Source organism: Lissotriton helveticus, chromosome 2_1 (assembly GCF_964261635.1).
Source record: "Lissotriton helveticus chromosome 2_1, aLisHel1.1, whole genome shotgun sequence".
NCBI lineage: Eukaryota > Metazoa > Chordata > Amphibia > Caudata > Salamandridae > Lissotriton > Lissotriton helveticus.
In genome coordinates, this window is record NC_136059.1 from 1,970,871,092 (window position 1) to 1,970,898,665 (window position 27,574).

Consider the following 27,574-nt stretch of genomic DNA (forward strand, 5'->3'; position numbering starts at 1 on the left):
ACAGACCCAAATTTCTTGCGTGCCTCCTGTACCTCTGGAGAAAAGTCCGGAAAGAGGGCTGAATCTGATCCCTTGTATTTAAGTACTTTCAGGTCTCTAGTGCGTCTCAATGCTGCATCTCTGTCTCTATAGTTCAGGATTCTCGCAATCGGAGGGCGAGGTATAGCACCAGGCGGAGGTCTGGGGCCCAGTGTGTGATGGGCTCGCTCGACAACAAACGCCTCTGAGAAAGTTTCACAGCCCAACAGAGTCACTAATAGTTGTTCAATGAATAATTCCACGTTTCAGGTAGCTGTAGTCTCCGGTAAACCCAGTATGCGCAAATTATTAAGCCTAGAGCGCGCTTCGAGATCTTCGGCTTTGTCGCACATTGTTGTTAGTAATTTGTTTCTGCGCCGTCCCCATTTTTATTTGGACGTCCTCGGCCTCCAGTATTGTGTGCTCTGCCATATCGAGCCTTTTGGTGTGCTTGTCCACACGTTCGGACATCCGGTCCATTCGCAAAGCCAATGAGTCCATCTTGCCATTGATGGAGGCCAAGCTCTGTTGCATAGCAGCTAGTATTTGTCGAATGTCATCTCCAGAGGAAGTTGGTGTAGAAATCAATGAAGTCTCACAGACCGCTCTTGTGGATGGTATTTTATTCTTAAAGTTACATCTTGGTAAGTCCAATGTAAGCCTTAATATAAGCCCAACCAGGAGCAGCCTCCTGGCTGCTCAGACCATCTTCTCCAACTGGTCCCCCTTCAAGTACAAACATCCATAACATTCCAAATGACATCATATAGCTAGAGCATCAGGCAGAGAACCAGGGCAAGAGAAATGCATTACATAAGAAGCAGATTACTACAGTTAGGTCCTCAATTTGCTCCGCAGTTGGGGGATGGGATCCTCTACTCTATTCCTGATTGACTTACTCTGGTCGAACTGGATTTTTGTTTTTGTTTTGTCACCTTTCCCCATGATTACCATGGCCGTGAGGGACCAAGTAGGTTTAAGATATTCAAGAGTAGACAAGCTAGCACCAATGGCTCCCCAAATTAGCAGTGGGTATCCTGGCCGCAGGCATGCCCTGATGAGTGGATTAATTTACTAGGTCTTCAGGGGCGCACCTGCTCCACACCCAGGCCCAACCAGATGTGAACAAGAGCCTCTCTATGGGGGGCAGGCCAAGGCTCAGGCATAGACCATCCCTGACAGCGCGATGATCAATACTCTATATATGTCTCGATCCGCAGCAATTATTCTTGGGCCATGCGGAACGGGGCTAGAAAAGGAGAGTGGCACAATCTCCTGACCTCAGAACGGCTGCCGGCCACCACCGAGAGAAGGAAGGGGCACTGAACCACCACTGCAGCAGACACAGGGGAGCACAAGTTTGCTTCTAGTGAATGTACTTTATTCAAACCGTGGTGCTCGTGGACGCACCATGAGTGCCACGCTGTAAACTAGGCCAACAGTTCACGCGCAGGGTCCTCCGCAATGCCTTGCCATGCAGTGATTATTCCCACACGCACTTCCCCCCCCCCAGTGAGGCTCCTCCAAAATTCACGGTCACTGCGATGCCCTATATAGCGCTCAGAGGATCAGGGCAGCGACCGAGTGTGAGTGCTATGGGCCTTGCGTCCTTTGCATAGACCCGGCGGTCACACATGTGGGGTAGGCACAAGCAAGTTCTACGCTGGGTGGGTTCCAGGACAGTCCCCTCCACAGATCATATTGTAGACCGTGTTCTATGCGCACACAGCGCAGCGGCCGCAGCGCACACACTAGGCCGTTCCGTGATCCCTGCAGGGCCTGCACAGTCTTACCGCGGGTTCTCTCCGTCGGCAGGCGCCACCACAGTCTGCGACAGTGATTCCCACCAGGGGCAGGCTAGTGTCGTTCTCTCTGCGTTCATGGAGTAGCAGCCCCAGAGTCTAATTGCAATTCTGTTCTGTACATCCTTCATCATGCAATATGCTCCACAGGCCTCAGGAAGGCCACCGCTGCATCATTCTGCACCGCCAGGGACAGGAGCCGATTTAAAGCACCAAACTTTCAGGGATCACAGTTTTCTGCCTGCCGTACAGATTTCGCTGCTTTTTATTATCTTTCTGGATGGCACCGATAATTACAGGATAGTATGGGTGGCTGCCAGAGCTCGCTCAGGCTGCGGCCATCTTGGAGTCAGGCAAGCTGCGCCCCCACTTCCCCCCCACCACCTTGCTGACATTGTTAAAGGCTGTGGCCTCTCTTTATTTTCCTACACTTATGACACTGGGATCATCTTTCTTTGTCATCCATGGAGGGTCACAGTGTGGACGCCTTGAACCCCTGTCTCCTTAAGGTTTACCCCTGAATGAACAAACACTTTCAAGTAAAATGGGGACAAGAACGAGGTTAAGGTGGTGGGTAAGGACCCCTTGCTGTGGGGTCGTACTATGGGCCTGAAATCCTTGGTGCCTTTCCTTTGCCGGTCTCTAAAGTTTAGAAACTCAGCTTTTTGCTCGATGACGAATTGTCTATGACAATCCGAATCCCCAAGGTAGCCTCCACCTGTTACAAAGTCTTAAAGTGACAAAAAAATCATTTAGATGCTCCCTTTTCGGCTTGGTGGACAATCATCCATGCCTTGATTCTATCATGGCTGGATTACGTAAATATTCTCTATCTAGGGGCCGTTAAGTCCTTAATTAAACACCTACAAGTGACACAAAACACCCCTGCTTGGCTACTATTTAATCTCCCTACGCATTCTTACGTGTGTACCCTTCTTTGTAACCTACATTGACTTCCGGTGGAAAAACGCATATAATTCAAATGCCTATGCTACATGCATGAAGCAATTATGAAGGTAGCTCTACACTTTTTGCAACAGTTAGTAAAACGCTACTGTCCCAATCCCTTTTTTCAGTCTAGCAACCAAAACTTCTGTAAAGTCCCCAGAGTAAAAAAAGCCTGTCAGGGCGGCTGTTCATTTTCTTATCTGGGCCCTAAGCTCTGGAAAATGCTGCCCGACTCACTGAGAAGCTGTCAATCTTTGACCACCTTCAGCAAAAGTCTCAAAATTGGGCTGTTTTAAGTTGCATCTGCTTCCTACTGGCCAGTGACCTACCTCTGTCTACTGCTAGGAAACCCTTTTGTGTAGCTATGTGCTATATAATACCATATAATAATATCAACAGGGAATTTGGTCCGCTCCTACTTGCCAGCCACCATTCCTCTCATTGCAGCATATCCCAAGGGGTTGCAAATTTCGATCTGCCGAATTAATATTAATTAAACAAGGTGTTTTGCCACCAACCTTTTGATCCTTATTTTATAAACCAACCTATTCTTGCATAGTTCAGTTAGCAAAAAGTAAAATACTTGTTGCCAAGAGTTGGTTTCCAATTAAGCACCTCTTTTTACGATCAGAATGTAATTTAATCTGGCCCATAGTTTTCAAAAACATTAAAATTATTTCACCAAAGTCTCAAAGGCCTTAAAGTAATCTCATCATCATAATCTTTATTCGATTTTACAATAAAGTCATATAAGTACATAACAAATGGTCTTGACAAAAACCACAATAAAGTAATATCCTTTGGCCAGGAATACACATCCTAAAGACATATGATAACAGAGGACACTATTCTTACCACATGACAGTAATAAACACATGGTTTTCCTACATCTGTAAACCACACCACATCCCCCAAGATAAACTTCTCGTAAAGCTGGTAAGTAGTCTTAATAACCACCATAGAGATCATGGAGATATAGGAAAGAGACTTCTATAAAGAGAAAACTATATTCATTGTTTTTTTTTTTTTTAAAGAAATTCTTTATTGTATTAAATCAATGCAGTATAAACAGTGTACTAGAAACCGTTCCGTAGAGATGAGTCGACATCTCCGGCATATCACACAGCAGTATTCGTACGGCATAAAGGGACCAATGTATGCAATAAGTCACAACAGAAATCATTACCAATCAACTCTCCTTCCCTGTGTGTCAACCCGACACAGCATGGCTTACAGTAAATCCCAACCTTTGGAATCCTGTGCATCCTCTTCCATGAACTTTGATTGTTGAGGGAAAAAAAAAATTAATATTCAGCTTACACTTTTACTCAACACTTAAGTGGATCTTCCTGCCCACTTGCTATAGGGTTAGAGTTTCCAGGTCTGCTCCAATCATTGCCATATAATTCTATCTTCCTGATCTGTGAAATGGTGGGCCGAATCTCTACGTTCTCTCTAATCTCAATCGCCAGCGGCTCAATAACAAAAAGCAAACAAAACTGGTGATGGGGGACACCCCTGCCAGGTACCACAATGAACTTGCAATCTGCCAACATCTGTATCATTCACTATAAATACTGGCATCAGCATTTTGATACATCTTACTTATCAGCCTTGTGATATGGGAAGGAACTCCAAACTTGGCTAAAATACAGAAAAGCGGTTCCCAGACCACGAGGTCAAATGCCTTTTCTGCGTCTAATAGGGGAACTATGGTAGAATATTATTATCTGAAAAATAATCCAACGCTTCCCCTAAATAATGCGCGTTTGTGTCTAGCTGACATCCAGCAATAAAGACATTCTGGTCCTGATTAATCAATGTTGGAGCTATTGGGTTAAATCTATAAGCCAGCAATTCCATAATGATTTTGTAATCTGAATTGAGCAATGTAATCAGGCGATAAGAGTTTGGATCTTCACCATCTATTCCTGTTTTTTAAAAAGCTAACTACTTGCCCCACACTGATTAAAGCCGGTATATGACCTCCTCCCAACATTGCATTGGCGACCAATAAAAAATAGTCTGCACACCCCTCCAAAAAATATTTTAAAAAGTTGCAGTGAAGCCATCAGGCCGCATACATTGCAATTTGGGAGACTTTTAACCACCCAGGCTAGCTCCTCTCTGGCAAAAGGGCGGGCAATGTTTTCCAAATCTTCCTCAGATAAAGTAGGGATATTCAGCCCTGCTAAAAACAAAATTGCATAGAGCTCTTTATCAATTACTTGATTATGACTTTAAATCTGCCTATAATGTTCAATCCGTATTAAACCCAATTTCTCCTACTCCGTGCACCTATCCCCAGTTACTGGGTACTTCAAAGCATGAATCATGTTACTTGCAGCTTTATCTCATGACTGCCAGGCTAAAAATCTCCCGTAAAATCACTCTCCTCATAAACCTTCTGCATTAAGCATGATAAGATGCACCGCACTTAGTATAAAACAAATCACTTAATACCTGTTTGGCCTTATCCAGCATTTCCTATTTACCATCGATGGATGCCTCAAAAATTTATTTTGCCTATCCTGAACAGTCTTTTCCAACGTTTGCTTTTGTTTTCTAGCACTTCTAGTATTTGCTGCATCTTTCACTATCACAAGCCCCCTTACCTATTCTTTTAAAGCATCCCACACCACACTTGGGGAGCAGATGCATGATTCCTAATCAAGAACTCCTTTATCTCCTCTTTACATATCCGAACCCATCCTTCCTCCTGTAAGTACTGTTTATTAAAAACCCATCTCCTACTTCGTGGAGTGCCTTTCTCTACAAATACCTCCAGGGCAAGAATTGCATTGGCTGAAAAACCATTCGGGAGCGTCCGTTGGCCCTTAAAACCTAGGGCTTTCAAAAGTAGACCGAAATCAATATCCGAAGAACTATGGAATCATCCTGATGAGCACATATATTCTATTTTTGTTGGAAAAGCCTCTCTCCAAGTATCAGTCAGTGCAAGTGTTTTTGATAATTCTGTAAAACATTCACAACTTTAGACTCTAACTGTTTTTTTCAATTATACTGAGAAATCTATTCCAGGGTTCCTCAAAAGTTTAAAATCCTCACCCATAATAATCTCTCCTGGGACTAGTAATAGAGATTGAAATAGCTCCTCATAAGGCCCGGCATTATCTTCCACTGGGGCATACTGGCTCACAAATGTGAGCCGTCTGGAAAGCACCAAGCAATTCACCCTGCACCAACAGCCATACTTAACACTGGCGAAGTCCAGCACTTCAGTGCCCAATCTTTTGGCCAGGAAAATTGATGTACCACGATGTACGGTGGACGAGAACCCTGTATGACTGGTCCAGCTTTTAAACATGAGAAACTCTGAAAGCTTCTGGACAGAGTTAGTTTACATTAGTATATCCACCAAATGGTTGTGATCTCTAACCAGAAGCTCTATTGCATGACATTTCTTCTGGTTGTTAAGCTCATTAACATTAAAAGAAACTCCCTTCAAAGTTCTCTTAACATCAAAGCGACCTTCTATTCCCAGGTGATTGACGTAATGCATCAAATATAGTGCAAAAGGGGACATAAAGTGTCTGATTGGTCAAAAGTGACCAGGGCACTATTGTGAAAACATGCAAAAAATGCCAGCAATAAGCCTGACTTTAAAGTGCATAATTTTTCTAAAGTGCAACCTAGCCAGTCCTTTACCCTGAACCACAATCTCCTGTTCCGAACTAAAGTGCGTGCGTGCCTGACCAGGTACTAGCAAAGATTTTAAGTGTATGTGCTTTCTAAAGTGCGTCCCAAACTGCCTATTACCCTACAAAGTAATCTCAGGACTCAGTTAAAAGGCCCACATGCCTAACCTGACCACTCTTCGAGCAACCCTTCCAGAGTGTAGTTAGTCCACTGTTTCTAAAAAATAGAGTTGACTCATCAATCACCACCTGTTTTTAAATTCAATCATTCAATGCTAGTGTATAATCCTTCGATTCGCCATTTTGGATCTCTTTATCAAACATACTGCACCCTCTTTCTATCTCCCACCACCTGTCCCTGAACCTCCACCAACGCCATGCCACAGTGGTTGGCACGCCTTTCCACTCACTTCCGGCATTAAACCCATCCCTTCACCTTGAGAATATTGGCACCATGTCACAGTGCCAGGACCTCCGGCCACTTCCCCCTGAAAATTCCCTTCTGCAACAACCAAAAATAGAATTCTTCTAAACACCACATTGCAATTTAAGACATTGACTCTTGAAACCTAATGGCTTTCAATGTATTGCCAAGTATTTGAAAGGAGCCCTTGTAAAGCACTTCAAGTTGAGAAAACGGTATTATTTCCAGTCAATCGTAGACCGTTTAAAATCCAGGCAAGGAAGTATCCCTCAAAGTAGTCCTCACGAAATAAAGAAACCGACAGCATTGATATACGTGGTGCTTTCATGTACAGCAAGCTCACCTCATTCAACTGCATGAAACAACCAGGTCGAGCGTTCAATAGTTGAGTGGGAGCTTTATAGCAGGCAGGAATCCCAAAATTCTGTTGAACCGAGGTAGTCCACCTGAGACCACAGCATGCCCAGCCAGCCAGCACCGAGCCACTGCACCAAGTGTTAACCAGGTGGCAGACTCTTGTCGCAGCTTGGCTGGGAGAGGGAGAACCGCGACTTGCAGTCACGTCCTGCTCTTTTGGCAGCATTGGGGCCCATCGGGAGACGGGGAGGGGAAGAACCGACCGGACACAGGTATATAGTGTGTTAAAGGCCGCTTTTATTGGAAACAGGTGCATCCTGAAAATACCCCAACCTTGGCCTTTGCCGCACAAAACTAGGCCTAACTAAATATGCACATAACTGTCAATCCCCCCACCCCTAAACAGTTCCCCAACAACCTCATAAAACTCCTTGCCATTTACACAAACTCCTGACTCAATGTTTTTATCTCTGCCCTCTGTACCCTCCTTCCCTTCCAACCAGTAAATCTCCTTCCTCCTATCCTACCCCCCCCCTTATACTAGGGAAAAGCGCCAACCCAAAGAAAACCACCCCCGCACCTGCTCCTAGCGACACACTCGACAACCCTACCACAGAAAGCACCTGAAACCAACAAAAACCCTTACTGTATCCCCCCCAACCCTATCTAGTATAAAACAGGGAGGGAGGGTGGGACAAAAAACCCCTTCACCGCCCCGGCTGCTGGGTCACTGTCCCATCAAAATGGTGACCAGTGACCCAAAATGGCCGGTTTTATCCCCACCCAGCCCAAAAGCAGCCCAAAACCCGCCGACCAGCCCAACTACCATTCCCTTCCTGTGTCCTCTTAAAATGCTTCCCCTCCCTTTCCTCCCGGAGCCCCAAATTCCCCGGGGGGGCGAGCCTCCCTCCGGTCGGCCACCCCCCGCAAAGCCCCATTGGGGCCCATCGGGAGACGGGGAGGGGAAGAACCGACCGGACACAGGTATATAGTGTGTTAAAGGCCGCTTTTATTGGAAACAGGTGCATCCTGAAAATACCCCAACCTTGGCCTTTGCCGCACAAAACTAGGCCTAACTAAATATGCACATAACTGTCAATCCCCCCACCCCCACCCCTAAACAGTTCCCCAACAACCTCATAAAACTCCTTGCCATTTACACAAACTCCTGGCTCAATGTTTTTATCTCTGCCCTCTGTACCCTCCTTCCCTTCCAACCAGTAAATCTCCTTCCTCCTATCCTACCCCCCCCCTTATACTAGGGAAAAGCGCCACTCGAAAGCCTTTACCGCTTTCGACCCCCCCCCTAGGACCTCTGCACTTTCGGATACCGCTTCACCCCTATCGCCCTGTCCAACGCCTCCTTCAACTGCACCACAAACAGTTCCATCCCGTATCTAGACAAATGGACACCATCTTCCAAGAAAAAATATATAGCTCCATACGTCAGCTCCGGGTGTTCCATCCTGCCCACCCCTTCCTTCTCACAAAAGGCCCTCATTTCCCTGTTGATCTTCCTCCTGGTTCTGTCAATCGCCCCCGGCCTCACCGCCCCCCTCCAGCATCTCCTCGGAACGAACTCAGACCAGATAATGTAACACCCTGCCCACTGCCTCTTAATCTCCAATATATCCCTCCGCATTTGCTTTACCAGGGCCAAACCCTTACATTGCACCAGGTCGTTTTCACCCAGATGAACTACCAAAACATCCGGGCACACCCCTCCCCGAACAACATTATTTAAAACCGGCACCAACTCGTGCCAACGCATTCCCCCCTTTCCTCTCCAATGGCATTTAAACAACTGTTCATCTAATTCCAGGTTAAGGCTCCTGCATTTCTCCCATTCGGCCTTTTCTGCTCTTTTAACAAAAGAATGTCCCACCACATAAATGGACACCGCCGCCGCCGTAGGCCCTGCCACTGCACCTGAAAAGAGACACATGTAAGCAACAAGTCCACACCTTCTCATTCCACCACTACCTCTCTCAACCTGACGTATGTCTTAAAACAATCCGATTTCCAGCGCCCCAACCTCTTTATGTCCTCCTTCCCCCAACCCCGGCGCGCCGCCTCCGTCGCCGCCCCTATGCGGAAAGAATGCGTCCCGAAGTCTTTTGGATCCTCACCCATAGACCGCAGGGCGTGCCGCAGGACCCACAACAACTGCGCGGCCGTCACACGTCCCGCCTCCCCCCTGTCAAAAACCTCCGCACCCGCCAGCGGTCCACCGGCCGCCAACCGCCTCCCCCACACCACCGGACACACCGCCTCCTTGGCCCCCGGACCCAGTACCACCCACGTGCCCCTCTCCCGCTGGTCAGTCTTGGAACGTCGGAGCCGCACCGCGACCTCCCTTCCCCGAAACTCCACGTCCCCCCACAGCAAACCCGCCTGTCCTTTCAAACCCACCAACTGACACCCGAAAAGCCCCGAAATACAACCACGACATCAAAGCAGAGAACCGCACCGCCTCCTCCTGATCTCTACACACCCCCGGTAACCGACTCAACAACCCCTCCAACATTGCCTCCGTAATGGGCCGCCTCTGCCGTATCCGGGCCCCCTTTTCTCTCTCCCAACCCTCCAGGAGACGCCCTCCCAATTCCCCCGCCGAGGGAGCATAGCCCCACCAAAGCTTGCCCATAAACGCCACACCCGCCAGCTTACCCGCAATAGTCACCCTCGCCAGACCTCTGTCCATCAACCCCAACATGAATTGCACCACCTGTTCCTCCCGTCGCCACCTGTCCCGCTGCCTTACCGCTCCAAAACGCAGAAACTCCAGCCAAGCCTGTTCGTAACTCTTCCATGTGGACACCGCCACGGACGACCTCACCAATCGAACGACCCGCGCTCTCCCACCAACCACATCTCCTCCGGCACCTCCGTCTTCACCGCCTCCGCCTCCGTGGCTAGCCCATGGAATCTCTGCCACTGTTGACGAGACAAAGCATCCGCAATGTCATTGTCCACTCCCGGCACATGTTGTGCCCGAAACAAGATATTGTTGTCCAGGCACCTCAACACAAACACGCGCATCAGCTTCAGCACCTGAGGTTCCCGCGCAGACTGCCGATTCCCCACCTGTACCACCGACATATTGTCCACCCTGAACAACACGCGCCTGTGCGCCAACTCACGCGCCCACACAGTCACAGCCACCACCAGCGGGAACAACTCCAAGAAAGCAATGCTTCTCCCCCCCGCCTGCCACTGCTCCGGCCACTGTTCCGCGCACCACCGGCCCGCCCAGTAGAGACCAAAACCGCCGACTCCCGCCGCATCCGATGACATGGTCACGTCCCACTCCCACTCCTCCGGCGGCGCCATGGGAACACCGTTGAATCTCTCCAAGAAAGCCAACCACATGCACAGATCGTCTCTCGCGCCCGCCGGCAACCGAACGTGGTGATGAGGCATTGACAGCCCAGACAAAGCCAATCCCAACCGTCGACAAAAAGTCCGACCCGCCCGCACCACTCGGCACGCGAAATTCAAGTGCCCCAGCAACACCTGTACCTCTAGCACCAACACCTTCCTTTTTGCCAACATGTCCCTCACCAGAACCACCATCGCCGACCTCTTATCCTCCGGCAGGCGTGCTTCCATGGCCGCTAAGTCGAGCTCTATCCCGAGGAACGACAGCACCGTGCTGGGCCCTTGTGTCTTCTCTGGCGCCAAAGGCACCCCCAGGTAATTCATTAGGTCCATAAAACTACTCAGCTGTTGCTGGCAGTCCGTTGAACCGGGGCTACCTACCAGGAAGAAGTCGTCCAGATAATGCGTAATCGCCTCAGAGCCTGTGCGCCAGGAAAAGGCCCACTGCAAGAAAGAACTGAATCGCTCAAACAAGGCACATGACACAGAGCACCCCATCGGAAGCACTCTGTCAACAAAAATCAACCCGTCCAGCTGTATTCCCAGCAACTGATGATCCTCTGGATGCACCGGTAGTAACCTGAACGCCGATTTCACATTGCATTTTGCCATGAGCGCCCCTCGCCCCGCCATCGTCACCAATTTTCTCGCAACGTCCACGGACGAGTAGGACACCGACGCCAAGTCTGCCGATATAAAATCGTTCACCGACGCGCCCTCCGGCCACGAAAGATGCTGAATCAAGCGAAATTGACCCTGTTCTTTCTTCAGGACCACACCAATGGGTGAGATGATCAGATCCTCCAAAGGTGCCACCGCAAAAGGTCCCACCATCCTCCCCTCTCTTACTTCTTTGAAAAGCTTCTCCCGGACGATGCCCTTGTGTGCGTTCACAGACTTCAGGTTCTCCGCCCAACGAGCAATCCGCGGCCCCTCGTACCCCAACCGAAAACCCTCCCTGAAACCCCGACGCAGCACCGACGCATCATCCGCCCGCGGATAAACCTCCAAGAGAGGTTCCAACCGATCCAGCCTAACCGGCGTACGAGCCTTTTCCCAAGGTACTCGCACCCCCCCTTCCCCCCCCCTCTACCCCTACCGGGCCCGGGAGCCGGGAATTGACCCTGTGAGGGGCCTCCCCAAAGCCCCCAGCAACGCGATTCTGGATGTCGTTTCCCACAAGAGGAGCACTCGTGCCTAAATTTGCACGTCTGCCGGAGACAGGAACCCTTGTTAAAATCCCAGCAGGCCCCCCCACTCTGGACGCTCCCGGCACCCCCCGGACCCACCCCCCCACGGGTGGGGCGAGCCGAAAAGGGTGTGGAAGCCAGTGGCAAACCACTGGCCGTGTAAATAGTGCGGCCAAATTTCGCCCCACTCATTGTTTGTTGATAAAGGTCCGCGTCCAACTCCCCCCACTTAGCCTCCGGATCCGACGCCATACGCGCCCGAAACTCCTCGTCGTAATGTGACCACGCATTTCCACCGTAAGTCACTTGCGCCCTCCGCACTACGTCCATGTACTTGAACAGCGCGACTGCTCTGTCTGGGTACTTCTCGCAGTATACGCTCGCATAGATTAAGAACGCCGCCGACCAGTTCTCAATAGTAACTGGCACCCTCGGCCGCCGCGCCAATTCCTGTTCCTCCTCCTTAGACCCTTCCTTGGCCATCAACTCCCGGTGAAGCAACCTAAAGATCTCGACATACTCCCCTTTCCATATCTTCTCCCTGGTCGCCAATGACAAATGAGCCCCCAATGGCTTCGCTACACCCATGTACGGCAGTTTTTTAACCGGAACGTCGCAGCTCTCTTTCGCCCCGGAACTCGACGCAGCCGCACCACCTAACGCCCCGTCCATCCCAGCGGTCCCCACTGCCGCGCTCGCAGCCAGACCCTCGCCGCTCCCTCTCGCTCCGACACTCGCCGCCACTAACTCCCCAGCGGACCCGCTCGACCTCGCACTCCCCGCCGACCCGCAAACCGCCTCAGTACCCACACCGGCATCCATCACATACCTACCTTTCACCAGTCTCACTGTATCCCCACCCTCCGCATCCGTCCCAACCGACACGTGGTGTCCTCCAACACCCCCACCTCCCGCCTTGCCTCCTCGAGGCGTGCCCAAGCCACTCCCCGACCCCGTACTGGTCTTACCTGGCGTCAAGGCTGGCGTCCTCACTGGATCCCGCCGCCTAACCAGCTCCTCAGGGGGGGCCGTCACTCGCGGCACCACTTGCCGGGGGCAATCCTGCAAAACACTGGCAACAACATTACAAACCTCCCCTGCCTCCCGCACCTCCCCCTCTTCCTCCGACTCCAGCTCTGCACTCCCTGCCCCTGCCACCACAATCTGACTCGTAGATACCCTACTCAACCCTGCTCTGGCCCTACACTCCGTCATCAAGGCTCCTAGGTCCACACTCACTCTCCGTCTACCCTCATGTTGGTAAGAAGAAACCGCTGTCTCGTTGCTCCATCCCCGTCCTCCGGCGGCCGGATCGACCCATCGGGAGGGGGGCGCTGGAGAGCTACTGTCCATCCATCTTCTTTCGGACCACCCCAGGTCCCTCGTTGGAGCGCGACCGCCCGTACTAGGCAGAGCCGGCCCATCCACTCGGCGGGGTGGAGCCGCATGCTGCTCACCCGAGCCCCTCCCCCACTGCTCCTGCCAAGAGAAAAACGGGGAAGTCCAGCAAGCTGGGGCAAAACCATCTCCACTACCCCCCCAACCGCCTCTCCCCCCCGCCGCAGAATGTCCTCCCCGCCACGCTGGTCGACCCCCCCACCCCCCCTCTCCCCACCCCTAGCCTCCAACCCCGCCCGAACCGCCCCACGCGCCCCCCCCCAAACCCCCCCACCCACCCCAACCACGCAACTCCCCCCCCCTGCTCCCCCCCGCACCCTCAAAACTACCCTCCTCTCCGCTGGGTCCCTCCAGGAACCTCCCCCCACCTCCGTCCACCCCCGCCCCCCGTCGCATCCCCCAACCCCCAACCTGCATCCTCCTGCCCCCTTGTGCACTCCCTCCCCCCATCACCCCCCTCCCCCCACCCCGCGGTGAACTCCTACCGCCTGCCGGGTCATACTGCTCCTCCTCCGATTCCTCCACCTCCTGCCCGCTCCCCCCCCCAACCCCCCCCTCCTCCTCCTCCTCCCCCCTCAGTATCCTCAATCAACAGTGGTGACACCCCCCCAGCCCCTTCCACACCCCCCTGCACTGCCCCCCTTGGTCCCCCGTGCGCCCCCTCCAGAAGCCCCTCGCCCCCTTCCCCCTCCAACCCCCCCCCTGCCTGCACCACCGTCTGTCCCAACCCCCCGGCCCCTCCCCCCTCGTGCCCTCCCCCCACCCCCACATTCTCATCCTCCGTGTGTACAACCGATCCTCCTGGGCCCTCCCCCCCCCCGCCCCCCCGACCTGCCCAGCCTCCCCCAGCCCCACGACATCCCCCACAAACACCAGGGGCGCCTTCTTGCCCGAGCCGCGCCTCTTCACCAGAGCTTTCTTGCGCTCCGGCGCACCAGCCGCCTGAGGGCCGCCACCGCGCGCCGCCCTCTTCCCCGCTCCCGCCCCCTCCCCCTTGCGCGCACGTGACCTCGGCGGGTCACATGCCACCACAGCCGCCGCGGCGCCATCAGCAGCGCGCCGCGGTGGCCTTACCCGAACTCCGCTGCACAGCAGGTCGGTCCTGCCCGCCTCTTCAAGTAGGCGCAGCGCCTCCCGCACCCTGGGATCACCGAACGCGTCCGCCGCCATCACAGGTATTCATCGTCACCGCCGCCGCCTCACGCAACAGCCCGTCACTGCGCCTGAAACTGACAGGAAAACGCCCGCACCACTCCACACACCGCCGCTGTCCTGCACAAGCCTAACAAAGACGCGATCGCCTTCCAAATACGCTAATACCAAAGTTCGACAAAAAACCCCTTCACCGCCCCGGCTGCTGGGTCACTGTCCCATCAAAATGGTGACCAGTGACCCAAAATGGCCGGTTTTATCCCCACCCAGCCCAAAAGCAGCCCAAAACCCGCCGACCAGCCCAACTACCATTCCCTTCCTGTGTCCTCTTAAAATGCTTCCCCTCCCCTTCCTCCCGGAGCCCCAAATTCCCCGGGGGGGGCGAGCCTCCCTCCGGTCGGCCACCCCCCGCAAGGCCCCATTTTCCTCAGTGTTTCCTCGAGTTTCATCTCCGTGCACCCAGGACGACGCGCTCCGGCTCAGGTATGGGGCCAGAAACGGAGGCCTGGAGTGAGGAGACGCGCTCCAGCAGCAGCGTCATCCTCAATACCCGATCAGGGAGACCAGTCTGAGAATACACTTTCAAAACTGACTTCTAGCTTTCTCTTTTGATTGTTGCAAAAGGAGAATGTTTGACTCAAGAATCCCTCAAGGGGTTGGAAAAACAACCACGCTGATTTTCTTAATGCAGAAACATCAGCAACCTCACAAATACCCACATTTCTTCAATTATATTTCCATGTGCCTCATGTCTTCTCCAATACCTTCACAGTCCCTGCCATAGTTTCAACCTCTTATAAAAATAAAATACTGCAGGACAACAGCCTGGGCAGATCGAGTGCGCCTGCTGACGAGGCATGCTGCGGCCTGATCCTCTGCCCGGCCTGGGGTCTAGGCGGTGATTTGAATCCTAATGCACATATGATCCATGTAGGCGGTGTGGGATAGTGTGCTCGGTGAGGTCAAAAGTCAAGATAAAGGGTGTAATTAGGTGCCACTAGAAAACCCGCAGTATAAGCATCAGATGGGGGGCGGGGTCAGATTTATGAAAGGGAGACAGTGCATTGGCTGATTCCGAGGCCCCTAGTTTTGTAAACTAAATATATGCCAAATTAGGCCCTATAAGAATCGATCATTGCTTCCTACAAAACAAGCTGCCACATACAAAAATACAGTTTACGAAACCAACCAATGCTCAAGATTAAACTCGTATTCGTTTAAAGTTAAATCTGCCTTTAATATTAATTGTAAAAACTTTAATATGCATCTCTCAATACCTTGAAAGGAATAATTCTTGATCCTGAATAACATCCAGTTATGCCAAATGTGTAAAAGATTTTGGGAAATCTAAAACATGAAGGTAGAACGAAGTAAGTGCATTTACCAAGTTTATACATTGTTCTAATAGGGTTTCATGCAAATAAATGTGTACAGATACTGAACTATAACTGCAGACACATTTATTGTACAAACCGACCTTATTAGTTCAACGAACATTGGCAACACCCATAGGTTTTGCTTTTTTAAAATATCTGGTAGTGTTTCTTCACTGATTGAGAGGTATGCGTGTGTTATGTCGACAGGTCAGTGGATAAATGCAAAAACAAGTTAGTGATTGACTGCATTTATAGATGGGTTAATAGCTGAATAGTTGCATGGATTAGTGATTTAGCCAAGGTGTCCAGCAAGGAGAGCAGCTTCCTGCCACTAGCTGGACGATGGCCCCCTGTATCACCCCAGTTTCAGGCATTTACGTACTCTGCATCTAACCCATTTATCCATCCATGCGCACTAATTCATCGTTTTTTTTATCCGCTCATGTACTTACTTTACATTCATTCATAGACAATCTACACATCTAGCGAGCTCTCCAGGTATTCACTCGCGCATTGATGGTGCATGCAGTCACTTATCCAATTTCCAATCAGTCACCTGTTCATCCATGTACTCAAACTCCAATGCACCCGTTCATTCAGCCATCCGTTCACTCGTGCAGGTATTTCAACACTGTCTAATCTATACAACCACCCTTACAACACTGACAGGCCATGAAGATGCATTTTCATGTTAAGAAGACGGAGCCAAAGGCGTTGCCAGTGTTTTTGTTCAGGTGCGCTTAGGAGTTCTTTGGCTCGGAAAGGAATGAGAAGTCGTACTGTTCGAGTAGAAGTGTTGTTCCACATGATTCTTCCAGACTTACTACATATGTCTACAGTTTCGAGTTTAGTTCCTTTTGGGTCCGCAGGGAGGGTATCCTTTATGAATGGAATCCTACCAACCGCTGCACGTGTAAAAAGCACACTAAAATACTATTTTAAAGAACGAGCGCGAATACATTTGTTACCAACTTTGAAATTGTTTTTACATGAATTTTTGCCCCTTTTCAGATACTAACTTTAACCATACGAAATGGATCCTGAAAATGTGTACTTATGTTGATTAATTCTTGACGACCATTTTTGTTCATTGCACCAGCACTTGTTTATAGATTTTGAACAGGAGTCTATAAAACGAACACTCCCGCAAGAATCATATATTTAAAGCTTAATAGTACAGTAGCTTTGAATGAAGCCTCTACAACCACAGCCGTGGTGCCATTTAGTTCTGCTGTGTTGCTGCTTTGTGTTGTGCAAAAAATGTAGTTTTCGGCTAGGTGGTTGTCTTGTGTTCTCCCCCCAAATGCCTCATCATTCAGTGAGCTCTTATCCTCTTTTATTTACTGTTTGAGCATTTCAGGTCCTTCTTTCCCCTCACGCTGTTTCTCACCAGCCACACTTGACGTCTGTCCCCTGCATGATGATTGACACAAGCAAACAGTTTGGAAGCCACAGAGTGCGTTTCAAACTGCTCAGTAATCTTAACAGAAAATGAGTTTTTTTGTGCCTGTCTGGTTTTGTTCCCTAATTCTGTTTTGTTTCCTGTCTGTTTTTTATTTTTTATTTTTCATGAATGCAATTGTGAAATAATCTCTCTCCTTGATGTCTTCTTCCTTTGTGTAACGGAATGTAAACAGTAAAGAGGGGTGGCTACTCCAGTTCCTTTTCAACAGCAAGATCCCCAGGTGAGCCATTCCTGGTGTGGCTATCTGTCTTCGCTCACTCATCCGCTTATGACCCTTAAGTCTGTACCTGAGCTTGGAGCCCACACATATGCTTTGCAAACCAAGAGTATGCTGTCATTTCTCCAGAGTAGACCTTACTAAAAATACTGGGCAAGTGCTTAATTTGTTGAAATGCATAAATAATATGTTCAGGAGCTCACATATTTGCTTAGGAGCCTGAGGCCAGTGATGGCTGCCTAATGGCTGTTTTGCCAAATTCACGGTCTGCCTAGCCTTGATTCCACTAGACCCTCACCACACCTTACCTCTACCTCGCTGTTGTAAGTTCTTTTTCATCCCTGCTTTCTCCCTTTGTTTTTCCTGTTTCTCTACCGGTCTCTCTCTTGACGTGGGTCAAAGTCTGAGGGCTAAAAATGAAGTCCTCACCCCTAAAAGTAAGTGCCTGGAACCACCACCTGCAACCACATGCGCAAATTAAGCACTGTCCCCGGGCGGAATTAGGGCTGACTGTATATCTAATGGGGGAATTTGGCTAAATTCTGGACTTCTGTTGATGGGGAAATAGACAGAAAATGGTTCCTCCATGTATTTTAGTTAGTTCATAATACTTCATTGCAAGATACTTGAATAAACAAGGTTTCCCACACTTCAATGTGTAAAGACTTAAGTGCTGGGTGACTGACTGTAGACTAATGAGCTGTTCTTCTGCGTTTACATTATTAGAGCAGGTCTCTGGAGAAAAGGGCAGCATGCAGATGTAGCTGATAGTAAACCTATGCCTATATGTTGTAACTCGACTTTATGTTCAATCTATAATAGCTGATGGTTTGTACAGGCGCACTTCTTATAGATATATACAAATTACATAAGAGCTTTATTGATTGGTCTGTGGGTGTGGGAAGGGAAGGTGTTAAGGGTGGGATCGAGGAGTAGTATTTATTTTCGACAGTCCTTGCACTATATTTTTGAAAAGGTAGAGAGACCTAAACCTAGAACCCTTGATCAACTCTAGGGTATAAATGATCACATGTTCCTGTGTGTTCTCTTTCTGGCCTTTTCAGGATAGTATCTGCTTTTGTTCTTTTAGATGATTTTAGGCTACCCTTACCTTCTTCTTTTCTCCCTTTATTTAATCGGAAATCTAGTATTGGAAAGTAGCATTACATACTGCTGTTAGAAATGGGGGGGGGGGGGTCTCTAGTTGACAGTGCTATGCACCCTAACTAAGTAGTCCGGATAAGGGGATTACACATCCCAGATAACCCCTGCTCATAACCTTGGTAGCTTGACATGAGCAGTCAGGCCTACCTCCGAGGCAATGTGTAAAGCATTTGCACATAACACACACAGTAGCACAGTGAAAACACTACAAAACCAGACCAAAATGACAGAAATCGAACATACACAACTCAGAAAATGACTTTTAAAAGGTGTCAAGCAATTCTGTCCATAGAGAATTGTAGATGTGATTTTTACACAAAGCACCTCAGATGCGTAAAAATCCACAAGTCAAAACAACCACAGAGGAGGGAAGCGTCAGAAAACACAGCGATGCGTCAGTTCCTGAGTCCTTGGGGAGGCGTTGTGACAGTCCTGCTGCACGCAAGAGATGTGATGCATTGAATCCGGACTGTAGGGGGAAGTGATGTGTTGATTCCAAGACTGTTCTGGTCTGCGGGTGCTGGGTATGAAAAATTTGGACACAGGTGCGATGTATGAAAATCCGGGATGCACTGGCTCTCAAGGCGGCAGCGAACAGGCGCTGCGTCTGTTTCTTCAGCTGCAGTCCCATGATGCGTCAATCGTAACAGACACATTTTAGAGTATGTATACAGGCAGGTTGTATGTGATTTATTGCAAATCTGCATTTGAGATGAATTAACACAGGATTGTGAAATAGAATCAATCTAAACTGTGTAATATGTCATTTTGAGATGCACTTTGTATGGATTGTAATATTCTAGTAGAGTTCAGCACAATTTGTTTATTTATTTATTGAGTTTTATATAGCGCTGGCTAGACCCGGAGGTATCAGAGCGCTTTACAAGAGGATTAAACAGTGTTATAGCGTTAAATCAGTTACATCAGTTACTAGTGCATTCAATAGCATAGAAAAACAAAACCAAAGCCATTGTTGTGAGAAAGTCTCCCATTTTTACTATTAGAATAACAGTTTGTAAAGTCACCATTTTGAAATGGATTTTTCAGATCTAGGTTTTCTCATTCCCCCTCCACCGAGAGAAACTATATATCCCTTTATCGCAATAATTCCTCTAAGTACTCAGCGGATTTACACCAAACCAAAGAGAGGCACATCTGAGTGAAGTTCTAACTTAGTGTCATGTTGTTCACCTGTATTGTATATGTTGCAGGGAAAAATTATTTATGGAAATTCGCCCACAAAGCACAGGTAATGTTGCTTTAGCCAGAGCTTGATTTGATACATATAATTACTTATTCCTATCAACCCCTCTGAAGTTTGCTGATTCCTAATGGTCACCACTAATTATCCACGATACGTGTTGACTCTTAGTGAACACAGGAAGCTTTGCCACTGGGAGCCTGCACAAATGCCCAAACACTCACTACTGTCGCTGGAAATGGGGAAGATCTGCAGTCTTCGTACTGTCCCTTCAACCTCTCCTCTCCACTCCTGACCTGGGAGCGAGCTGGAGTACGAGGCGACCAACGCTGCTTTCGATGGAACTATGGCGTTCCCCCCTGGGCGGAATCCTTACCTGTTTGGACTTATCGCGGAGCCAGAGTAACCTTTGGCTGATGCCCGGTGGAGCTATCATATGTAGCTAAAGAGGAGTTTGGCTCTGGGGTTCACACCCCTCGGCCGGCACCAACCCAGCCGGACATCAGACATTGTTTCTCCTCATCTCCCCAGTTGTGTTCCCTTCTCTCCTCCACCTCGAGGGGGAGGTAACCACCGGTGTTTTGACTGACTTTTTGGGTGTCCCCTACTTGTTCTTTACCCCTTGACCTTTCTGCTGATCCCTGATCTGCACTCAAACCCCTTTACTTTTCCCATTACTACCCTCCTTGAATGTAATTTTGTATGAGTAGTTTATGTTCAGGCTTACACATCGAGGTTGACTAATTATCTGACTTAAGACAGAGGAGGTGAATTTTTTTCCCATTTACATTTAGACCGAGAAGGTGATGTTTGATTTTCCATTTACATTTAATTTCTTGACATTTCTCTTTTGACTAGGTTTTAGTCCAGCCCTGGAAATATATGGGCATCAACTGACGGAACCTGATCGAACCCCCCCCCCTTTTTTTGTACTAATGTGCCACCCGGAAGTTACATAGTTGCAGACACGGGAGACTCTCATGCCCCATAATAATAGCTGCCTTACTCAGTGACTCCCATTTGCAGCATTACACGTGGTGCTTGGGATGTTGTCATTTTTGGAAAATAAGTAATACTCAGGCCAATATAATCTCATTGTGACAATCTAGCGTGAGAGTATATAGTGGTAATATTGATGTTATGACATAATGATTTTTTTAACTTTTACAACTTACATTAATTCGATTAGAAGAGCAGCCTGGGAGTTTGTTAATTACGTTTGACGGTCTCTCAGGATGAACTTCACAATACAGAGGCACTAGATGGGCTTAGGAAGATGGTTGCCATCTTGTGTAAACCTGTTCTATATACGATGAGGCAGTAGGCGGCCATCATGAGTAAGGTACCGAGCATGTTTCTGGACAATATGTTTTATTAGTTGGTGTACTTTAAGTTTGAGCATCGGGTTACATATGTTTGTGAGAAACTGAGATTTTGTGATCACCAAACATTAACTTTGGGATTTAAAATCCAGCAATTGGTTGACGTGAACCGCTATGCAAGGCTGATTCAATATAGCACTCACTAACCACGCCGGGATGGATGCACGAAGGAGCACTCTGCCTTTATAAATGTGCGAACTTGACATGGGCAGTTTTATCTGATATTTTGGGGGTATTTTGTGCATTAAGGGACGTTTAGTTATTGGATCACCTTGGGTAATGCGATGTATAAGGTGTTCGAATATACGCTATATTACTTTGGAGTTTTATGGGGTGTCAGTGAAGAAGAACACAGAGTGTTGGGATCCGTGATAGATGATTCTAATACCTCGCTAGGCTTTGAGGTATTATGTTCCCGATGTGGTGATATGGACATGAGTTAACTTAACATTGGCCTATGCACACGCAACTAATATTCAAATGCTGGGAGATACAGGGACTATGCACACGGACACTAATTTCCATGTGTGCATTAATATTTTGAGCTGATGAACGCGGACTACTGGTGGCATGAACTGATTTTTGAAGGAAGGTACGGAAAGATATTTTGCTTACAGTTTTAAATGGAAAAGTGAGTGAACAGATGGTTTTATGTTAGTTATTATAAGTTGAGGAATGCGGATTTCTGGCGGCGCACATGGATATTAACATGTACATCAGTATGTTTATTTGCTGACATTCTTACATGAAAAGGGAGTGAATAGTTGGGGATTTGTTGGTTACAGGTGGAAAGTACAACTAATGAGCAGATGTCCAAACAAATATTTGCTCGCATTTTTGAGGTTAAAATGACTATCCTCACACCTGGGCCATATTATTACATTTCGGATTGCAATTATTCACATAAGGCCACAGGAGCTTCCTTTGAGAGGACTTCTTTCTAGCTTTTCATACTGAATATTTGTTTTGATTATTGGTCGACACTACCAAACAGTACATATGACAGTTTTGAGGTTAATAATTGATGAGGCGAACCTGAACATAGATCTAGCAATTCTTGTTTTTCGTAGAGATCGCAATGCACGGGTGGTTATGGGATGTACCCTTTGTTCTTCTTTCTTTTCTTTTTCTTCTAGGATACATTTTCCCTAGCCTAGCTGATACTTAATGGAACTGTATTACATGTTCTGGGTTCACATTTTCACTGTTTCCTTTTTTGAAGGATAAAAGACTGATTAAATGTCCCTTTCGTCTGTTAAATGAATAACAACATCTGAAATGAGGTTTTGAGAATGGGCACTTTTTCCCTGAACCGGAGCACCAGGGTGTCTTGGGTGATGGGTGTTAATGAATTACATGACATTCTAATTGTTGTATATACTTAAATTGTAGCCCTGATGAAGTCAGTAGTGATAATGCATCGACCTGACGAAACACGCGTTTGCTTAAAAGGACTACTGATGAAACAAGGAGCTTAAGAATAAATCGTTCCGAAACACAAGAAGAATTGTATGGACTTAATTTGTTGTATTTGACTAGTACTGGAGTGCTTTGCTTGGGACTATTACAGCATTGTGAGAGGACAGGCACAGACTTATTCAGGTGCAGGTGACCGCTCCTCCCACCACTCTAGCTCAAGAAGGCCCATCAGCCTGGCAATGGGCCATCAGCATATGCAGGGCACACCTCCACTCCCTTTGTGTGACTATCTAGAGTGAATGCCCAAACTGACCCCTGTCCATCTAAACCAGACATTGATTCCACAGGCAGGTAGAGGCACAGGATGGTTAAACAAGAATATGCCCTCTTTATGAAAGTGGCATTTTCAAACGCACAATTTAAAATCCACCTTTTCTAAAAGATGTGTATTTAAATTCTGAGCTCGGAGAGCCCAAACTCCAAAGCTCTACCTGTTCCCAACTGAAAGTTACCCTTGTAAACATGTTACAAGGCAGGTCCAATGATAACCTAAGGTAGAGCTAAGCCTTGCAATTGTGAAAAACGAATTTGGCAGTATTTCACTATCAGGACATGTAAAACACACCAGTACATGTCCTACATTTTCACATACATTGCACCATGACCATGGGTATACCTGAGGGGTGACTTACATGTAGTAAAGGGAAGGTTAGGGTCTGACAAGTGGGTGCACTTGCTAGGTCGACATTGGACTTTCTCAGAGCTTATGCTATGAACGATTGTACAATCAGGGCAAGTAGAGAGCAAACATAGCAATGGGTGTTACTCAAACCAGTAATGGTACATGTCTGTGGAGGTATTCCTCTAACACCATAGAGCATTCCATAGAAATACAGCTAGCCACTATATTATATATGCTCTAAGAACTCCACACAGCAATGATAGTAGTGAATACCATAAGGATGTGCATTATTTACATTCTGCTGTATTAAATGAACTGTGAGATCTAGCCAGGAGTCGGCCCAGCTCAGACCATCAGTGTGGCGCACCGGGGAATTGCCTGGTGCCCGCTACGGCCAGCCCGGCCCTGGGTTGGCTTCAAGAAAATCAAAGAGCGGCTACAATCAGGGATTCTGTTGAAGGATACATTTAAGCTGCTTAACAAATTGCAAAGCAGGGGTGAGGTTTAAGGGCAACAGGTCAGGCATTCTGGCCTTAGCCTTATTACCTTTCCCGGCCCTAATGGCCCCAATCAGGTAAAACATCTCATTTAGACACCCTTAACCTCTATGTCCTTTAAGTGGATGTCGTGAGAGTAATTTATAAAAACAGGTGCCCAAGGAAGAGGATTAACCAAAGGTGGAACGGCTGCCTCTGGAGAGAACTAAGAGTAGGTAAGAGATGGGTAGAGACCAAAGCACAGGTCACCTGGTTTTAGTAGGAGACCCGGGATTGGGGGGGGGGAGGGGGCGGGGCAAAGGGCCCATGCTATACAGTAAAAAGCCCCAAAACGTAATACCTAGAGGGACTCCAGCAGGCAGGCTCTTCAACATTGCGCTACAACAAGTTGTTACTTTAAAAGCATTGTAAATACAGTTTCAGGCTTAATAAGATTGATGCTGCCAACCCTCAACTGCTTAACACTTAATGAGTGGCACTGAGCAGGGTGATTGCAGCATCTGCTATTTACAGCACTCCGATACTGCAGAGAGTTAGAATCTAATACAATTAGTTTTTACCATAACAAAGCTGTCTGATCAGGTTAGTGTTACGAATATCCACCTTCTAAATAGAGACAATAATCTTACAATTCAGCTGGCAAAGTGTTTTGGGATGTAAACTTAGACAGCTTGACCACCAACAATCGCAACAACGTAAATCGCATACTAACAGCGAAACCTACTCATAGCAATTAACATGACAATAGTTAGATTTTCTGAGTACAGCATAGACTGTCTTTTTTCATGACCCCCTAACAGTAAATATCTCCTCTACCACATGCAATGGCAACTCCTGGACCATGCATCACAAACACTGTCATGGGTGGCGGGTATATAGTATATAAGTGCAGCAGGTTCAGTTACACCGGTTTCCAAGGTGGTAAGGGGCCCACTGCATGCAATTTATAATGGTCTGTTCCCAACTTCTGTGGGGCAGGGTAGCTATTTTACGTGCCGGATTTAGGGCCCATGACTTACTTGATATTGGTGTTGGGTAGAGGCGAGGAATCCCAGGAGGATGGGTATGTGGGCATGTCACATGCCCACTCACATGGCTCTTCATTTCGAATCTTGTCACCTTTATTTGTATTAAGACTGGTATGCTGGAACCTTTCAGCTGGCGGACAGTGGGAGAGCAAAACCGTGTTTATTGCACACTGTTGTTGCTTTAAAAAAAACCTGTGTTCCTCCATCCTCCACACAGAAGCAATGGGGATAACTGCGGAATGAAAGCAGAGCAGTTAAGATGGGATAGATAGTTCTATGCTATACCCTTAAAATACCTGCAAATGAACTTTATAAATATTTCAAAATATATCCGCCATTATGAAAGCACACAGGGGACACTTTTTTTGCAATTCTGAATTGCGATGGAAACAAAGATTTTAATAGGATCAAAGCAAATCAATACACTTTTCTTGGTGATCAGCACCGGATAATTATTTGCTTCAACCCAATTTCCACATATTGCTTGTGCACTAAATAGTCTTATCAGTACGGCTGCATGTCTTTACAAACAGAGTGGCTATTTCAACCCAAAATGTGCTGTCTGTTAATGACCGTGCACTACTACACCATGGTTTAGTAATACATTTGCGACAGTGCGCTCCATCATGCACTACATGCTACTCTTTACCACTCTCCTGCTGAAGGGACGTGGCTAATTTGCTACATTTGTTCTTTGTGTATGATGCTTGGATTTTTCGCATTCCCTATGACTTTACTAATGTAACATTGATGGCAGCACAACTGTATATAATACCAGTACACCTATATAAGCCCGTTCCTAGCACAGATTATTCTGAAAAAAGCATATTGTGTAAAAAACAAATGTATGATATCTGTGGTGTGTATATAAATGGAGCATTGGGCTACCCAAACAAGAGCTCACCTACATCTCGGAGAAGTACTGATGTATGTGTTAATAAATTGTAAGTTTGAAGAAAAAAGTGGTATTGTATTCAGCTTGTGTGTGAAACCTGAGTCCAGTATCCACAGGATCCTTCCCGCTAGAGATGTGTATAAATGTGATGTCTGGACTCCTCTCTTAGATATCCGCAACTTTAGTGTGCGGATCCAACTTCTGATGATGATGTTCTGTCAACAACTTCGCACCAGGCTTTTAAGCTGAACACTAATTTGGCATCTTTGATTCCATTATTCTCCCCCTGAAGAGTATGTCAGTATGGGTCCCCTCAAGTTGTGAGATTCTTGAGTAGGTAGCGTGGTAAAGAATAAACAGTTGGGGGCAGTACTCGGGGTTGGACTGGGACAGAAAATAGGTCCAGGCACTCAAATAAAAATGGCCCCTCCTTAGTGTATTGGAAAGCTAATAAAAAGAGTGGCCTATGTTTGCAAACAGGAGCAGTTTTGAATTTGCGAACAAGTGTTGAATAAGTATTTTGCAAGCTATGGAATTTTATCTTGCTGCAGGCAGTTTTTGTTTTAAAATCTGGTAAATAAACGGTACAAACCAGCCCATAAAACAGGCCTACAAACAGCCAACAAACCGCCTCACACACTGACTTGTGAGACCATCCCATCTAGATGTAATACTCTTCGAGGGGATTAAGAATCCTTTTATTCAAAACCCACACTCAGCTGTGATGTGTGTACTCGTACGCTAGTTTGGAAAGAGGGGTGCATGTTTACATGAAGCAAAAATGTCAAAGGGCCCGTTTGCGTAATACCGCATAGGACCTAATCACACATTGGCCGGATATCTTGCTCTTTGTAAGAGAAGTCCTTTTTCCAGCCTTTGGGTGAGGATTCCTAATTCATGTGTAATCCAAGAGACTTTGCCCAAAAAGAGCCCAGGATACAGGTTAATGGCTGCCCCTTTGTTTAAACCTTTAACTGTTTAATATACATATCTGCTGTGATGATTCTAAAAGAACCAAATATAACACCTCCTCTGGTGTGTATCTGTAAATTGACTTAAAACGATCCATTGCTCGGCTTCACCCCCGCTCTGTGTGGGTTTGCCTTCAGTGTTTGTGAGCAACAGTTATTCGTAAGGCAGGCAATGAAGCAGTGTTTCCCTTCGCCTCAGCCTCCCCACTACCTATCATGCCCATGGGACTAGCGGAGATGTTCCACCCACAGCACATGGAGTCTGATGGCTTCCATCAGGTTTGCAATTAAAAAAAACAAATTAGGAGCATAAACAAGCAGTTTGTGTTGGAGTAGGCATTTGCGCTCAGGGTTGTTTTGCTTGTTGTTATGGATCCTGTCATAATGTGGCATCATAGCTATTTTCAACATCTCTGAAAAAGGCATGCTGTGGGTGGTTGTCATGGAGAATAAAAGCAGCCTGCGCAGTTTCCACTTCAGAACAAATCCTTTTTTTTAATCTAAAAAGCAAATTTATTCTATTTTAGTCACTTTATTTTTTTAATGATCAGCTGTAAACTATGGAGTTTGCACTGGGGTCTAAATACCATATGAACTTTGTTGTGGTTCTATCATAACCGGTTGCCCCTATGAATGAGAAGTGTGTTACTGGTTCATACACGCATGGGCAAATGTGAGATACGTCTCTTTAGTTACAAAATTCGAGTGAAGAACATTAGTACAGAGTGAAAAACACTAGTACTAAGAATTGAGACCATGTGGCATTCTTATTAATCCAGCAGGTGTTGAACAGATCCCTACAAGATTGGGTTTTCATTCATCTTCCTGAAACAGATAAAAGACGAAATCTTAAACTAAAATTTAAAATGCCAAGAGGGTGGAGGGCTTTGGGATTCCGGTTTATGGTGAGAATTATTGTTCGTAGAATAAATCAACGTGGTTCCGACC

At 47.4% G+C, this 27,574-nt stretch overlaps 1 protein-coding gene across 5 annotated transcripts in view; it reads left to right on the forward strand.

The window, feature by feature from the left end:
- Positions 1–27,574, forward strand: part of DCLK2 (doublecortin like kinase 2) — a 486,660-nt gene that overhangs the window by 260,527 nt on the left and 198,559 nt on the right. For 3 of the 5 annotated variants that reach the window (XR_013607189.1, XM_078676909.1, XM_078676911.1), the window contains one exon: positions 17,343–17,390. The exons of the other annotated variants lie outside the window; for them this stretch is intronic. Coding sequence is in view for 2 of the 3 variants with exons in the window: in XM_078676909.1 (XP_078533035.1) it covers positions 17,343–17,390 (48 nt within the window). In the remaining variant the exon portion in view is untranslated. The remainder of the gene's footprint in view (positions 1–17,342; positions 17,391–27,574) is intronic. 5 annotated transcript variants of the gene reach the window in all.